General features: G+C 37.8%; 3 protein-coding genes across 8 annotated transcripts; all 3 read right to left on the minus strand.

Moving 5' to 3' along the window:
* Positions 1-32: 32 nt before the first annotated feature.
* Positions 33-7038, minus strand: LOC140760768 (uncharacterized). Of its 3 annotated transcripts, none has more exons than XM_073097770.1 (14): positions 6842-7038; positions 6208-6342; positions 5973-6058; positions 4910-5177; positions 4318-4661; positions 3410-3695; positions 2715-2782; positions 2257-2505; positions 1920-1995; positions 1499-1575; positions 1377-1426; positions 1177-1261; positions 544-642; positions 33-393 (listed from the first exon to the last, which is right to left on the minus strand). In XM_073097770.1, exons 2-14 carry the CDS (start codon positions 6317-6319, stop codon positions 187-189), a joined length of 2007 nt encoding a protein of 668 aa, XP_072953871.1. In that variant the 5' UTR covers positions 6320-6342; positions 6842-7038; the 3' UTR covers positions 33-186. The 3 variants fall into 3 exon arrangements, with proteins under 3 accessions (XP_072953871.1, XP_072953869.1, XP_072953872.1); XM_073097768.1 differs by having other exon boundaries at positions 2257-2508; positions 6842-7034; XM_073097771.1 differs by lacking the exon at positions 1177-1261 and having other exon boundaries at positions 219-393; positions 2257-2508.
* A 458-nt stretch (positions 7039-7496) lies between these two features.
* Positions 7497-11160, minus strand: LOC140760769 (ruBisCO large subunit-binding protein subunit alpha-like). Its single transcript, XM_073097772.1, has 8 exons — positions 11002-11160; positions 10717-10885; positions 10410-10531; positions 10054-10261; positions 9707-9852; positions 9290-9596; positions 8106-8557; positions 7497-7937 (listed from the first exon to the last, which is right to left on the minus strand). The coding sequence occupies exons 1-8, from the start codon at positions 11056-11058 to the stop codon at positions 7647-7649; spliced, it is 1752 nt and encodes a 583-aa protein (XP_072953873.1). The 5' UTR covers positions 11059-11160; the 3' UTR covers positions 7497-7646.
* Positions 11161-12027: 867 nt separating this feature from the next.
* LOC140761478 (serine/threonine-protein kinase PCRK1-like) lies at positions 12028-15742 on the minus strand. 4 transcript variants are annotated; one of them, XR_012104575.1, is made up of 6 exons: positions 15546-15742; positions 14460-14864; positions 13990-14250; positions 13656-13778; positions 12334-13063; positions 12028-12257 (listed from the first exon to the last, which is right to left on the minus strand). XR_012104575.1 is itself a non-coding variant. In XM_073098823.1 (5 exons), exons 2-5 carry the CDS (start codon positions 14817-14819, stop codon positions 12542-12544), a joined length of 1266 nt encoding a protein of 421 aa, XP_072954924.1. In that variant the 5' UTR covers positions 14820-14864; positions 15546-15742; the 3' UTR covers positions 12266-12541. The 4 variants fall into 4 exon arrangements, 3 of the variants coding, with proteins under 3 accessions (XP_072954924.1, XP_072954926.1, XP_072954925.1); XM_073098823.1 differs by lacking the exon at positions 12028-12257 and having other exon boundaries at positions 12266-13063; XM_073098825.1 differs by lacking the exons at positions 12028-12257; positions 15546-15742 and adding an exon at positions 15088-15530 and having other exon boundaries at positions 12266-13063.
* Between the last annotated feature and the right edge of the window lie 250 nt (positions 15743-15992).

Genomic DNA, 15992 nt, shown 5'->3' on the forward strand with positions numbered 1-15992 from the left:
AAGAATAGTTGGAAAAAAGAAGGAAAGGAAATTCCTTCCAGGCCTGAACTGGAAGCAGATCAAAGGTAGTATATATGCAAATTGGCATTTAATAGATTTCTGAATAAAAAAAAAAACCTCAACCTAAGAACAAACAGAAGCTTCACTGTGTAGCTCATAATACCCAAAAATTAAATATAAAAAATTTCATCTAGCTTTCCTAAGCATCGTTCTGTACATTGGAGCTCCACGAGCCATAACATGTTGCTCCCAATCTGATCGAACACCAAATGGGTTTTCCTCAAGCCACTCCATTTCCTCATCTCCATCCGGCACCACTTCGCCCTTTCCATATGATATGAACTGCCTCTTCATCCTGCGGACAACAGCCTCGATGTCGGACTGTAGAAATATCTGCAATCTCACAGATGGGAACTTTCTTAGAGCTTGTTTTAGAACGAGAGTCTGCTAAGATTTATCACAATATGCAGAGAAGTGCAATCTGAAAAGAGATGCTCTGTAAAGTACCAAATGCAACCAATACTGACAGTAAGTAGTGAGTACCTTCCCATTGGTTGCAAGGAGCTCAATGATTGCTTCCACAAGTGTCCTCTGCACCATCCTCCATCGATGGTCTTCTCTATTGAAATCAGGATTTGGGCACTTCAACAGATACGATAAATTTATCAGTACAAGTACTGTTGTAATTAATGAATTATCAATTTGAGCTCACGTCGTTGTAAAATAATCAACTCAGCACATCAGCAAGCATATTCAAGTGTACGAACAGGTTGAGTTAAGCTGTAGCAAAGGATGCTGGTCTTGTGACCTATACTTATAGTTGATACCAAACAGAGATCGACACCCTTTTAAGTATGTAAGTTGCATATGTGTTACAAGAACCATGGATTACACGGAATCAAGATCAGATCTATGAACCTTATTTAAAGAACAAGATAAGTCACTTGATCTGTCTAAAGGAGAAGTTTGTAATGGGAGATGTCTAGAAGACTGAGTATCTACCACGCTATTCTTACCGATTTAAGTTCTGTGCTAAGATCTTGAGATTGGAAAATTAGTGCAAACATAAGACATGCTAAATGAAGAACCATTAGGAAAACATGTATGAAGAACTGAGAGAAAGGAAAAAGGTAACCAACCAAACTTAAAAAGATTGTAAGGCACGTAGACTGTTACCTGTATTGTCACAAGAACTAGGTTCCCAGGATAACTTGATATTATAGAGCGAAATGTGGAAGTAGCATTTGTAGATATAAAATGTCTATACAGAAGACAGAAATCAATTAAGTATCGAGTATGACAAACAGAAACATATGAAATGAGAACATACAAATGTGCTTTATGTTCCAGCCTCACAACTCAGTAAAGATGCTTACATGTTCTTCATCTCATAGCGAACCACACTGTTGAGGCACCGCCTAACAAGCTGCAGAAAAGGAGAACATAAAGGCAAGCAGACAACATTCTCTGAACATCAAGTGCAGGAGAGGTGGTATACCTTTTCATTAATCTCAAGCCCAAGAAAATTTGAATCTTTCCATCTTCTCGCGATCCTCAAGAGAAATAAGCCATTTCCTATATATACAAGTGAAATCGTAAAAAAACCAGATTGGACTCTTAGGGGACTTACATTCGTCACCACCATTGCCAACAAGCCCTTGGACTACAAATGACAGAATTTCTGGAAGATTGTCTTAATTAGGCCTTAACTAGCCAACTAGGAAGTAGGAATCAATTTTGAGAGATAAAGGAAGTTAAAGATCAAGAAATCTCACAAAATCAGCTAGGAGATCTATGAACTAATAAACAAGGCAACAATTCCAGCATAGACTGAAGGAATAAGAACTATGGTTACAAAATTCTAGCTGGCCAACATTCTGAAAGTAATAGCACTGTATATAAACAAAAGAGAATCATACCACTTCCAACATCAACAACTAAAGGTCGAGTAGCATCAGAAAAAGTTGTATTCCACCTGATGTCGTACGGGTAGGCCTGCAAGAGAAAATTCCAAGTACAAAGGGATAATATACTAGCTACAAATAATTAACCTAGACAATCTATTGTAAGGATAACAGTTTTGAAAGGGAATTCAGGGAATAAATCTTCATTAAAATGCTTCTGAATGATAAACACAAACAGCATGAGAATATGAACAATATGTTGTTAAAATGTTGCACATGGATTGCGTGCTTGGTTTATCAAAAACTATTACAAGTTTCAGAAATAATGAAAATGTTTAGAACATGAATATACTTTATCTAATGCGGCAACACCTGGCAATGTTCTTCCTTTGAGAAACTCCCAAACAACTGAAGCACTATTGAATATTGTATATTGAGATAAAGAACTTGATATTCCTGCCACCGCCTTGCATGCTGCACCACCAACAACCAGCACGTCGCATCCACTTTTGCTTATTCTCTCAAGCACTAGAGCAAGTTGTTGTGCTCCTACATTCTGATTTTTTACTACACCGAAGTCTGTAGGACCAATCCATATAATCTTCTGCAACACATTAATGTACACATGATCCCATGATACTGAGTATATGTGGAAATGACAATATGTCCAATAGTATTAGAAGAGCAAATTCAAACACATAGAAACAGAAAAACAAAAATATAAATCCGAATGGTAAGACTGCTTCTTGAATCTGTTTTTGTTTATGCAAAATAAGTTGTTGCTGGCTTGCTGCAATGACCATTTCATACCTTGCAAGGTGCAAATAAAGAAGACATTTTCTTCAACGACATTGGCCCTAGATCAGTAGGGGTCCATCCTGATAGGAACAAAATTCAGATGTAAGACAAACAAAAGGCAATATCTTCAAGAAATGTGCAATAATGATATTTATGAAACTCCAATGATATCACCAAAATTATATCAGGAGATGATTTTCTTTACTACAACTGATAACTGTTTTTATAGGTACTTAAATCTATCATACCCTTGATACAACCAGTGCATTTTGAAGCATAAGAAAAATTATCAACTTTGTCAAACTAGACAATAATAAAAGACTAAATGAAAGGGTAACACTCAGCCAACAGGGAGCAGAGCCAGCAGTATCCTAGATGTTATAGCAAGTCTAAAGATCACATATATGAGTGCCGTTCTTCAAGAAAATTTTGCATAGATTCCTTACAGAATTACGACAGTGATTGAGTGCAATGACAATAAGTTAATTCCACTGTCATAGAGTGTTATAAATCTATAATATTGTTGTGTAGTAACAAGCTAAATAGGAGAACAGAAAGCTGTTGAAGTTTTCACCGTGTCTGGATAATCAAGTTAAAAGTTGAAAAATAAGCAGCATAAAATCTAACATACATTTAAACTGATATTAAGGGCTTGAACGCAAAATTTGTTAAACTTCCTGAATTAATATTTATGACTCACTACTCACCAGTCAATATTTCATCCGATTGGAATATCTCTAACAGCTCAGAGTTATCATCATTAACACACCAAAGATCAGTAGGATAATAAATTGGAATTTTCCTACTATGGGCTAGATGAATCAGTTTTAATGCTTCTCCAACAGCATCGGATTCCACAAAATGTGCAGGTACAGATAATCCCAAGCCATTCATCACTTGAAATGCTGCTTTACCAACAAAAAACAGCCCATCACATTTGGAAGCTAGAAGTTGCAGAGCAGCTGTCTTTCTCAAAAAGTTACTCCCTCCGATCTGCAATAAAGTATGGCCATGAGAAAATTTTAGATAGAAATGATAAAAAGTTTGTCTTTTCACATAAACAATGAACAAGATGAACATATTAAAATTTCGGAAGGAATATGATTCCTAGTTTGACTAGGCTAAAATAGATATGGAAAGTCAAAGTCAAGATATTTTTCTTTGTACTTACACACATCTTTTTAATCAAAACTTAGCCTAATAATATGTAGCAGAATGCAGTGCAATTGGCCCTTCACCATGCTAGGCTGCAATTTGCATTTTGGTACCACCAGTGACATACTAAACTATTGACATTAAGTGAACCCATTTCCCTTTTCATTACTGAGTTATATTTTCTAACTATATGTTGAATGTTCTTTTCTTGAAAAGTAGAGCTTAAAGTGAGTGGGTTGAACAGTGCCACTATCATCATGTTTAATATTTAAACCTTGAGGCTTGAGCTTTGTACTTCAGCTATCAACGATCTTCTTACTAACTTGTAAGTAAAAAGAACAAAAGAAAATATTCTTCCTTATTGCTAATAAACCAAAATGAAACATTAAAAAAAAGGTAAATCATTTGAATGGTGTATTATGAATTTGATACAAAAAATAGATGAAGATTATGGATGTACAATTGCAAAATATGGGTTCTTGGTAGTGTCAGTGATCCTCTTTAATCGGACAAGTTCCTCCTCAAAATGGAAACCAGCAAGAGATGCATGGCAGAAGCGAGCAACACCAACAGTGGAAGCAAGAATCTTATGAGACAAGGAGAATGCATCATTGACAAATACAGTGACACCTGAAGCTAATTTTTCCGAAAAATCAAGACAATTAGCAACTTCTTCTCGAAACTTAGCCAGGTTCTCAAGTAGAAAAATGTCTGCATACTCTAACTGTTCCATCTTGAATTCCTTGAAACCAGAAGCTTTGGTCACCGCAACAACTTTTGAATGAAGAAATGATGATAAATAATCTGTTAATAATAAAATTCTAGCATCAAGAAAACCCTCGAGAACCAACACCAAATTCTTCTGACATCAATAACACAACTTGACCAAGTTGTTCAAATGAAGAATCTGAATTCTTAATTATAAGCTAAAATTTGAAAGCAATTAGCATTCACAAAAGGAACTAAAGGTGAAGATGATCAGATTATATTGACATTGCTGTAAGTTTCAGTAATCATCAAGAAAGCTGAATAATAGTAATCATGCTACTAACCTGCAAGAGACTCTGAGGAGTGAAATACATGCTCATTGGATTGTCCCCAGCTGCTCACCAATAGTACCTTGGCTCCAACGTTATGCAAATGTTTGATGGTTGAAAGTGTTCTACTCAATGATAGACTTCCAGAGTCCATTGGTTCTAACAGAATATTAGAATCAAACCGTACCATAACAACTTGCCCATAGAGCTTTTCAACGGGAAAGTTTCTAACAGTTTGTACGCAAAGAAAGAGATTTGATTGACCACTATCACAGTCTTCGTCCTGGGACATAAACCAGGAAATACAGGTTTAAGCTAATTGCAAACTAGTAACATGAAGGGAAAAAAATGATTGACTAAGAGCCTAGTATTAGGTGTATATGTTTTCTCATGCAGCCAAAAGAATATTTCCTTAAATACCTAGCATAAGAAACCCAACTGGGCTTGAATACAGGATTATTACACATACCCAGACAGAATGGTTGGGTCCAATGATACAGAGAGACATTCAGTAATAAGCTGATGGAATTTTGGTTAAGCACTCATACAACTATACAAGTCAGTACAATCACAAGTTTGGTCGACACATGGAAGTATAGATTGACCAATAGTGGATTTGCTTACAAATGATTATGATTTTTTTATTTCAAAGTACCATAAGATTGAATATTTTCGGTCCAACACAATTAATAGCACAAGATGAAGATGTATCCAACTGCAAAACAACATCAGAGGTTGCTTCCATATCGTCTGAGGCTCCAAAAGAAATGGCCACAAGAGTACATAAAATATACAATATAGGACCTATAACTCCAGAACAAAGCCATCAGTAGCCCAAATGTTGGGTTTCACTGCTAATGTTGAGAATCATACTGTATGATGTGCTGTCTCTTGAAGACATGGTATTCTCCTTTCATGTTAGTTTATTACATGTAAAACAAACTAGCAACTTATACTTAATGCCCAAAATTGTAACAACATTATATATGAATAAGTCCAAAATTTTTTTTATGAGATGATGACAGAGATTAAATGATAGGAAAGGAAACTCAGTAAACAGTCATGACTGTATCGTTACCTCCTTCTTAACATGGCTTGCATCTGTAGAATGTGGCAGTTGCATGCATATCATTCTGTATGGTGACCGATAAGATCTCAAATTCCCTAATTGCAACAGACAGGAAAACAAAACATAAGGTTGTCAGAATAGAGCTGCTGCCGCTAAATAGTCCCTTCCTGAATATCAACCTAAAAGAAGGATGTTACATCCAAAATTCAGTTTTGTATATTGACATATATAGGAAGAATCTTACCACATCCCAGAGGTCCAGTAGCTTTGAAAGGTAAGCAAGATTGATGTCGAAGTAATCTTAGCGAGACAAACTGATGATCACATTTATGATGAAAACTTGGGTTTTGAAGCATATTTGGATGCTCGCTCAGAATACCTGGTTAAGATAAGCACAACAATAAGCTTTCAATATCAGATAGGAAGAGGATTGCAGAGAAGGAGAAGTTCTTTCTGAGTGCATAATTTCTCTACGGGTCCATAAAACATGTAAATGACGACAAATTAGCAAATGCTTATAGTCAGTATCATGCAGAATACCTAAACTATTAATTAGTATGACAATTGGGAATGGAGAAATCATTTAAAAAATTATAGAAAGAAGCTTTTTTGGCCTCCAGCAAATCTACTTTGTCTATAATTATAGGAAAAAAAAAGAAGCTTCTTTGCTCGTTTCCTTTCGGATTTTTTCCATTTTAGACGCGAAACTGCTCAGGTCTCTGAACAGAAAACAAAGACAAGAAATTGAAAACACCACGTTTTAAAAGTAAGCTCCAACTGACAAGAAAAGGTCTCCACCAAATTTCACTTCTTTCCCCCTTTGAAAGTAATCGAACAGACTAGCAGTGACTGGTTCTTGAGTTAAAAAAAAATGGCACCTTGGTGTCTAGCAGTGGAGGCGTAAAGGAACGCTTCGACGTTCAAATTTTCTCTGCTTTCCGTCTCTCGCGGCCTTGGTGAGGAAGAACCCTTGGATGAGGAATTAGCGATAGCGAGGAGAAGCGCCTCCTAGAGTACTAGTGCTAGAGTGGTGGTTTAACATAAAACCACCTGAACTTTAGTCATTTTGCGAACAGCCCCTTCCTTTTTTTGGGTGGAAAAAGAAAATCATTAAAACCCCATTAGGGAACGAAATTATGGAGGCTGTGCAGAAACTTAGAACCTTTTTTTGATTTCCGGACCAACTCCTTTTTTTAATGCCAAAAAGAAGGAACTAACGAATTTTAAATTGGGACATTGCAAAAATGGGGGAATAATAGGAGTGAGAAGATAATTTTATTGAAAAAAAGAAATATTAAGAAAATAATTACAAAGTAAAACACGGTGGTTTTTGCAAATTATGGCGTTAAAGGGGTTGATCCCAAGAGACGATTTTTGCAACCTAAATAGGCTCCAAATATAACAATCACCTCCATAACATTTTAATCTTTTTGCAAAAACGTCACCATTCTTCTTCTTCTTTTTTATATCAAATTTACGAATCAAATCACTTGCTCTTTATTTGGATATATTTGCAACAAATTGCAACAACAATTCATAAAACTGCAATATGGCATTCACGAAAACGCATCAGTGATCATTATGAATGTGATGCTTAAGTAAATGTCAAAATGGCAGACTCTACTCTGTCTACTGCTCTGAATCATCTTATCCTATCTCAGTAAGTCAAATTGTGCAGAGTACTCAAATGGCAAGCGAACCCTCAGGTGATGCAGCTACAGGAGCCTTTGGTTTCGGCTTCTCTACGACAATCGCTTGTGTTGTTAGTACCATACCGGCCACCGATGCAGCATTCTGGAGTGCACATCTGGTGACCTTAGCTGGGTCAATAACGCCAGATTCCACCAAATTCTCATACTTATCGGTCATCGCATTATAACCGATTTCCCACTCCCTGTCCTTTATTTTCTCCACCACAACTTCTCCCTCGACTCCAGCATTGTGTGCTATCAACGCCGCAGGCGCCACCAGTGCCTATACAATTGTATAGCAGTGAGCATGGAAAGATCAATTATACATGGAAAACAACTAAAGTCTGTTTGATAAAGTTAAATTTACTCTCTCTTCGAGTTTTATAGTTTCATCTTTAAGAGCAATCTATTGATTTAAGCTGACATCGACATATGATACATTAGAAATTACCTTCTGTATAATATCAGCACCTAGGCGCTCATCAGCATCTTCAATTTTGTCCTTGATGGCAGGAACACAGGTTGAGAGGTGAACATAGGCTGCGCCACCTCCAGGTACAATTCCTTCTTCTATAGCAGCAAAGGTGGCATTCTTAGCGTCCTCAATCCGGAGCTTGCGGTCTTCAAGTTCCGTTTCTGTTGCAGCTCCAACCTTTATCACAGCCACACCACCAGAAAGTTTTGCAACTCTCTCAGCTAACTTCTCAGAATCATAGACTGAGTCTGTCTCAGCTAGCTCCTTCTTTATCTGGGCAATCCGGGCCTGAATCTCATCTTTAGTTGCCGCATCTGCAATGATCGTCGTGGAACCCTGTGAGATTGTAATTTTCCGTGCTGTGCCAAGCTGCTCAACTGAAGCATTCTCAATCAACAAGCCAAGATCTTTAGCTTGGAATTCAGCTCCTGAAAATGGGAACACAAATAATATGTATGTCAGAACACTGAAAAGTTAAATGAGCATCGGATAAGCAGAACTAAATAACTATCAGAAAGTTCACAAGCACAAACAAGTTTAAGCCCCAGAACTGGATCTATTTCAGAAAACGGGAGATGCAAAACAATTCAGTTTCTCTTTCCGTTCTACCTTTGCCTAGACGTCCAGGAGGACAGATCACAAGAGAAGGGAGGACAGCCTGCTATGGTGCTACCTATTACCAAAGAACAAAAAAGATAATGCAAACAAAACAAACTGCTACTACAGATAATCACAAGGATGAAAACAAAACAAACTGCTACAGATAATCACAAGGATGAAAACAAAACAGATAATCACAAGGATGAGAGGGGGGGGGGGGGAGTGCAACCTACTACAGATAATCACAAGGATGAAAACAAAACAAACTGCTACAGCATACTAAATAATCCCAGATGAATAATTCATTGCATAGAGGAAATCATATTAGATATGCCAATGCCGATGATGTCATATTAGTAAGGAGTACATGCCGTACAAAGACATCAAGATCAATGTAAAGATGCAACTAACAAATTGACTCAACAAGAACATCATCTAAAGTACTTATAAATGTACAAAAAGAGCATATGTCTACCTGTCTAGTACATTAACCAAGCATATTCAGGAAATAGAGATATCATGGTATTTGGGAGCAACAGAAGTAGCTTGACCAACACTACCTGTCACAATGGCAATATCTTGAAGAAGGGCCTTCCGCCTTTCACCAAAACCAGGAGCTTTGATTGCAGCAACATTAAGAATACCCCGGAGTTTATTGACAACAAGAGTTGCCAAAGCCTCACCAGTTACATCCTCAGCAATAATGAGCAGCGGAGCTCTCAACTGTGTGGTCTTTTCCAATAAAGGAATTATTTCCTTTATGGTTGAGATCTTCTGATCAGTCACAAGAACTTTGGCATTCTCAAACTCGACAAGTAGCTTCTCAGGGTTTGTCACAAACTGTGGTGAGATATAACCTCGATCAATCTGCACACATAGGTGAAGAACACTTACCAATCAAGATGAGACGAGAAGATACAGAACAAATCAAACCAACTTCAACCGGATGAAGACAACAATCAGAAAGTGCATCAGACCTCCATTCCTTCTTCAACATCAACTGTAGTCTCAAATGAGGATGAAGACTCAATCGAGAGAACACCATCAGTACCAACTTTATCAATAGCATCAGCAATCATGGTTCCAATAAATTCATCATTACCAGCAGAGATAGAGGCAATAGCTGCAACAGCAAATAGATAGTATTACAACATAGACATTTTATGAAGTGTAGCTATTGACTTATTTCATCTAACACAGCTTTAATCCCCTATCCAGCTATTAAGAGCAGCTCTCAAAAAAAAAAAAAAAAAAAAACTCAACTAAGGAGTTGATTGGCCTTGCATCAGAAACAACAAAGCATAAGTTCATTTGTTACAAATACCTTTGATATCGCCACTCCCCTTGACAGGACGAGCCTTCTTCTCAAGCTCTTCAATGAGACCCTGTACAGTCTTATCAATTCCCTTCTTAATGGAAACAGGGTTTGCACCAGAAGTAACACTCAAGAGACCCAACTTGATGATTTCCCGAGCAAGAACTGATGCAGTCGTGGTCCCATCACCAGCTGTATCATTGGTCTTACTAGCGACCTATAATAAACATTCAGCAATCTTGACATTCTTAACACATTGTTCGCAACTTTAAGACCAAAATGAAAGGAAAAAAAACATAGATTTATGTCAATATTTTAAAAAACACATGGACGCCATCAAGATGCTATTAGAACAGAGAAACCACCTCACGAATCAAAGCGGCACCAGCATTCTCCATTGGATCCGCAAGCTCGATAGCCCGAGCAATTGTGACACCATCATTCACCACCTTGGGGTTCCCAAACTCATCCAGCACAACATTCCTCCCTTTGGTACATAAACAATCACACAAGTTGAACAGTTTACGAAATCAGCAAAGAAACTGGAGGCACGAAGTAATAAAAAACACAAGACTACAAAATATAACACTGGAAATATTCGAACTTTATTGCTCCATCCAATATTAAAAGGAGAATTACATCCAATACTAAACAGAAGAACCCCAAAATCACCTCTTGGGCCTAGGGTAACTCCCACGGCATTGGCGAGCTTCTCAACGCCGGTTTGCAAGGCAGTCCTCGATCTCTGGTCGAAAGCAATATCCTTGGCCGCGGCACGCACCACTAGCTGCCGTCGGCCGCTGCCTCCCTGCTTGGGCGCCGCCCTCCTCCCAAGAGTTTCCTATTTCACCGCCCAAAAATGACCACTTTAGAGCACAAGCCTCAACAGCTACGAAACGAATCAAACAACAAATCCAAAAACAGGAGATTAAGAGAGTCAAGAAGAAGAGACGAGACCTGGCGAGGAGAGGAACGGATAGTGAAGGCGGTGGAGATCGCATTGGCTGCCGCCATTTACCTGGGCAAACCGACAGCTTCTCTGTGTAGAGAGAGAGAAAGAGAAACACGGCTGAGGATAAGGTGAAGCCGACGAGTGGGACTACAGAGAGGGTCGGGGGGGTTTTGGGGGAGGTCAGAAGAGTGTGAGGAGAGGAGTTCTAGAAGATTCCATGTTTTCTTTCCGGCGGATTCAATCCAAGCTTGCATGCACCAATTTGGATACTATGCCTTTAATCTAAGCCCAAATGGGGGTGAGAGTGTGAGATCGATCCAAGTTTCAACCACCATGGAATCTCAGGAATACGTATTTAAAGTTTAAACGCTCCAAATATTTATTTGAATTTAAATCAAAATTTTATTACATAGCATTTTTCCACTGTAATAAATATTAAAATATCAAAATTACCTGCCTCCGACCATTAAATTTACTCATCATATCTTATTCTCCATATTTAAAATAAATTAGATTTTTAACATCTTTTATCTTATTTAATCTAAGATTACAGATATCAAATCTTAATTAGTATCTAATTGTCATAATTAATAATCTTAAAATTCTGGGTAATTAATAATTTGGTTTCTGTTAATTTGGATGTAAAAATTAATAGTTTTATATTAGTTAAAACTGCAAAAGTTAAAGTAATGCAAATAAAAGTAGTAGCTGTGTTTTAATTTTAGACATAACTGCAGTGGGTAATTTATAATTAGTGTCATGTAAAATTAATTATTTATTTGTATAACTTTGGTAATTCTCTAATTAGTGTCATGTCAAAGGTTTTCCCGTTACGGATTTGAATGAATCGTTTATTATATGTGATTGAACTGTAAAGATGAAGCCTTAAATCATCACAGGAAGTGGGATTCTTCTATAATATTTCCAACCAATTCTTCATGTAGAGTTTGACAAGCTCCTGAGTTATTTTCCTCCTGGGCAAAATATAAGGCAAAGAGAAAAGAAACAAATCACAATCTTAAGAATTTGGGGAAAAAAAGTTACAATAAACGTATGAAAGAGTTATAAGATCATCTATTCAGTTACAAAACCAAATTTTATTCTATATATATTACAGCATATCACAGGACTAGGACTATATATGATGAACAACAAGAAGGCAAGCTTTTTGTTTGCCTTGTCTACTCAGAGAGAGAAGCTAAGCAAAAGGAGGTAGAATTTTGGGAGCACCTACTGCCTTTGCTGCACTTAAACTTTTGTCCTATAAAAGAAAGAAAAGTGATAATTAACTCTATTGTTGCAATAGAGGGTACAAGTGATAATTACACAATAAGCACCTGTCGTCCACATCCAGCAAGATGTGAATCTACTCATGTTTTATATACAGCAGATTATAGCAGCATGCAACTGCTTCTTAGAATTGTATTGCATTGGCCAATGGTATCAAAACAAAGGTTTCCAGACAAATCATGCTCCTCATTGCTGATTGCTACAACAATATGAGAATGCTAAAGATGTTCTTGTTAATGTTGTTGGGTGTTCCTGTCAGTGTGTTCTGACGAGCTTCGACGTCCATCCTGGCCACACAAGCCACTTTCCTTCTCCCCTAATTTCTGTGATTCTTCTTTTTAAGTCCAGTCCATTCCTTTTCCTTTCTTCTGGAGCTACCTCCTCCGAAGGACAAAACAGAGGGTGCTCCGGTGTTCCGGTCTCTGTGTTCTCTAGGATCTTTTGTACCATCTCTACAACCTCACTCATCTTGGGCCTAGATCTGGGATGGCGAACCAAACACTTGTTTGCCACTGCAGCAAGTTTGGCTACTGATCTTAAGGAGCAGTTGCCTTCAATCCTCGGATCAATAATCAGGTGAACTTTTCTGATGCCAGACATATATGGCTTTGCCCACTCCAAGAGGTTCTGCTCGCCTTTAGGTCGGTTCCGATCCATTGGCCGACGGCCGGTGATGAGCTCATAGAGTACGACACCGTAGCTCCATATGTCACTCTTGGTAGTGAGTCGTCCAGTTTGGATGTACTCAGGAGCCGCATATCCAGCAGTTCCAACTATCTGTAGGTTCAATTCTTAGTCAATATTCCTTAAGAACACAACCCCATTGATATTTTTTAAAGTTCTATTTTCCCTTTATTGTACATAAGCAGCAAGAACTATCATCTAAATGGAAGTGCATTTATCTGATACTGATGATTTACAATTGTCTCTCTTTCTATGATTTCTTCCTCCTTTTCAAAGCGTAAAACTAAGAATCACCACATGTCACAATAATACTCATTATTCCAAGACTACTTTATGGAAGCATAATTTTGCAGATATAAAATCATCATGCAATCCAAATTGAAGGTCCATATGTATCGTTGATCATGTAGTGCAAGATTTTAAGTATGTCAATTTAAAAGAAAACTGCATTGGATAGACATAAAGACTCCCTTGTATATCTAATAGCATTTGTACCAACAAAAGCTGCAATTTTATCAGTATCCAACTAAAAGAGCAATAGACAATTACCCTCCAATAGGTCATTTATCTTCCATCTTGCAGTTAAACTGTGAAACAGTCTAAGGTAAAAAGACGTGGGCAAGACTATTCACTCTTCACACATGCACCCTTTTAGAACTTGTTAGATTAGTTGGATGGTACATACCACTGTCGAAACATGGTTTGATCCTTCTGCCGGTCCTTGCCTAGCCAAGCCAAAGTCAGATAGTTTTGCATTCCAGTGCTCATCCAAAAGAATGTTGGAAGTCTTTAAATCACGAAATATTATCTGTAATTACATTATCCATTTTAGTACAGAAAGTCATTCACAGAGGTAATTAAATTTTGATAGAGAATTAAATTATGAAGTTGTATGGATCACAATATCCATGGGACTTAAAATTTTCACTTCGGGTGATTGTATTTGCATTTATATATAGTCCGCAGAGGGTTGCATGCAGTGATTGAGACATTTATAAAGGAAAAGGAAAGGGAAAAACCTGACAGTCTGAGTCTTCGTGTAGGTATTTCAAACCGCAAGCAGCATCAAGTGCTATTCTTAATCTCATGAACCAAGAAAGTGGTGTAGTAGATCTAACTGATAAATGGTCATCCACACTTCCATTAGCCATAAATTCATATACAAGCAGAAGCTGCGTTCCTCTTTCATCATCCTCGGCACAGTAGCCAATTAGTTTGACAAGATTTGGATGCTCAACCATCCCAAGAACATTAACTTCAGTCAACCATTCTTTGTGTCCCTGAATAACGAATAAGAGCATAAAAAAGCCCATAAATTACACTACAAAAGTACGTTAAGCATTACTCTATTGCCAATCAAGCATAAGTATGCTACAATATCATACAAGTAATTCTGCAACAGCAAATCGTCTAATTTTCTATAGACAGCAAACTGCTAATTGCAAAGGACATGAAAAGATTATAGGATGTGATCATGTAAATGACTTGCCTGCAACCCTTTACGTCCAAGTTGTTTTACGGCAACATCAATTCTTCTCTTTGGCTCCCCAAAGCACTTGATTGATCCCCTATAGACGCAACCGAATCCACCTTCTCCAAGCATCAGTGCGCGGCTAAAATTTCGCGTAGCATTCCTCAGTTCTTGAAAGGTGAATATCCTGAGATTGTTCACCCTGTGCAAGAAACTAGTGTACGGGAGCCTCCCAAAAGAATCAGTGCTCATGTCCGAGATGTTTACTGACCATTCTGACCCTGATCTCCTTGAGGTGGTGCTGCTTGACCTAGCAGATGGAGAGTGCCTGACTCGGGGATCTTCCTTGTCCCTACCCGAGAAACGGAAGCACTGCATAGCCCTGCTCGACAACCCACAAATTTCTATTCTGCTGAGGAGTATCTGCAAGATGTAGAAAACCAAAATTTCCAAGATATGTAAGAAATGATCACATACACAGATAAGGATTAGAAACAACCGACCTCTAAAACCCAATTTCCCTCTAATTCAGGTCCAACATACTGAAATATAACTCCAACCCGATTCTTCAGAAACAAAAAGGTACCAACTTTGCATACAACATCTCTACATCTTACTAACTATTACAGTACAAACGTCGACCCACCTGAAAGTTTCAGATCAAAGAGTTTGAATACCAATAAAAAAGCAGAAACTTTTGTCCTCTGTCGATCATCACAAAGAACTAAAAGACACTTTCTCGAGAAAGAAACCAAGTGGGCCGGCAAACTATGTATCCTTTGCTCACCAAATCGTAGCAGAATAACTGTTTATCCTTTCCATATTGAAGCACAAAAGAAACCACGTTTAGCGAAGAAAAAAAGAATATCTTCAGGATTACCACGATCTTGAAAGCAACATAATAATATATAGCGCGTTAAAATCCACAAATCCTCAACCGACGAATACTGCCAAGAACTAGAGCCTAAAACAACCCGAGAAACATTTTTCATTTTTCTCATCAAAATCCAAAGTTTCTTATCTAGTTGAACAAACCCATTAAAGGAAAACCATGAAACACTGCATCGGTGCTCTCAAAAGTATCTTTCTCGAATTCAAACTTACCTCTCTCTCTCTGTCTCCCCCACTGTGAAAAAAGAGCCCACGGGTCTTTCTTCCACTCGGGATTCTCGCACAGTTCTTCCAAAAGCTATAGAATTGGTTGGTGGTAAGTCAAGACCAACATCTGGGCTTCAGCTCACCCACCCACGAGACCCCTCACCTCTCTCTCTCTCTCTTCACGGAGCAAATCTTTTATGCGAGAGATGGGGGGGTAGGGTGAGAGAGCGACTTGAAGGAGAAAATTATAGGAAAATTTAACGAAATTTATAAATTACACCCTATTGTGTTTTAGTGTTGGTTGGATTTTTAAGTTAAAAAACGAAGGGTGAAAATGATAGTAAACGCAAAGTAAAAGGTGTTATTTGTAAATTTTGAGTTTCAATTCTACTGATATGATTATTTATTATGCACGAACTCCTCTTGGTCTCTCTAATATCTAATATTACTATA

Source organism: Typha angustifolia, chromosome 6 (genome assembly GCF_048772165.1).
Source record: "Typha angustifolia cultivar Huaian chromosome 6, ASM4877216v1, whole genome shotgun sequence".
In the NCBI taxonomy this organism is placed as follows: domain Eukaryota; kingdom Viridiplantae; phylum Streptophyta; class Magnoliopsida; order Poales; family Typhaceae; genus Typha; species Typha angustifolia.

Bases quoted from the DNA above. Each gene is read 5' to 3' on its own strand.
- LOC140760768 (XM_073097768.1), bottom strand. From the start codon at position 6,319: ATGCTTCAAAACCCAAGTTTTCATCATAAATGTGATCATCAGTTTGTC. The intron at 4,662-4,909 runs GTTAGTAGCATG...TATTATTAACAG, and splicing joins CTCCTCAGAGTCTCTTGCAG to ATTATTTATCATCATTTCTT. The intron at 1,262-1,376 runs GTAAGCATCTTT...TCTTCTGTATAG, and splicing joins CGCTATGAGATGAAGAACAT to ACATTTTATATCTACAAATG.
- LOC140760769 (XM_073097772.1), bottom strand. From the start codon at position 11,058: ATGGCGGCAGCCAATGCGATCTCCACCGCCTTCACTATCCGTTCCTCT. The intron at 9,597-9,706 runs GTCTGATGCACT...CTATGTGTGCAG, and splicing joins ATGTTGAAGAAGGAATGGAG to ATTGATCGAGGTTATATCTC. The intron at 8,558-9,289 runs GTAGTGTTGGTC...TCCCATTTTCAG, and splicing joins AGATATTGCCATTGTGACAG to GAGCTGAATTCCAAGCTAAA.
- LOC140761478 (XM_073098823.1), bottom strand. From the start codon at position 14,819: ATGCAGTGCTTCCGTTTCTCGGGTAGGGACAAGGAAGATCCCCGAGTC. The intron at 14,251-14,459 runs GCAAGTCATTTA...TTCGTTATTCAG, and splicing joins TTGGACGTAAAGGGTTGCAG to GGACACAAAGAATGGTTGAC. The intron at 13,064-13,655 runs GTATGTACCATC...TTGAACCTACAG, and splicing joins CAAACCATGTTTCGACAGTG to ATAGTTGGAACTGCTGGATA.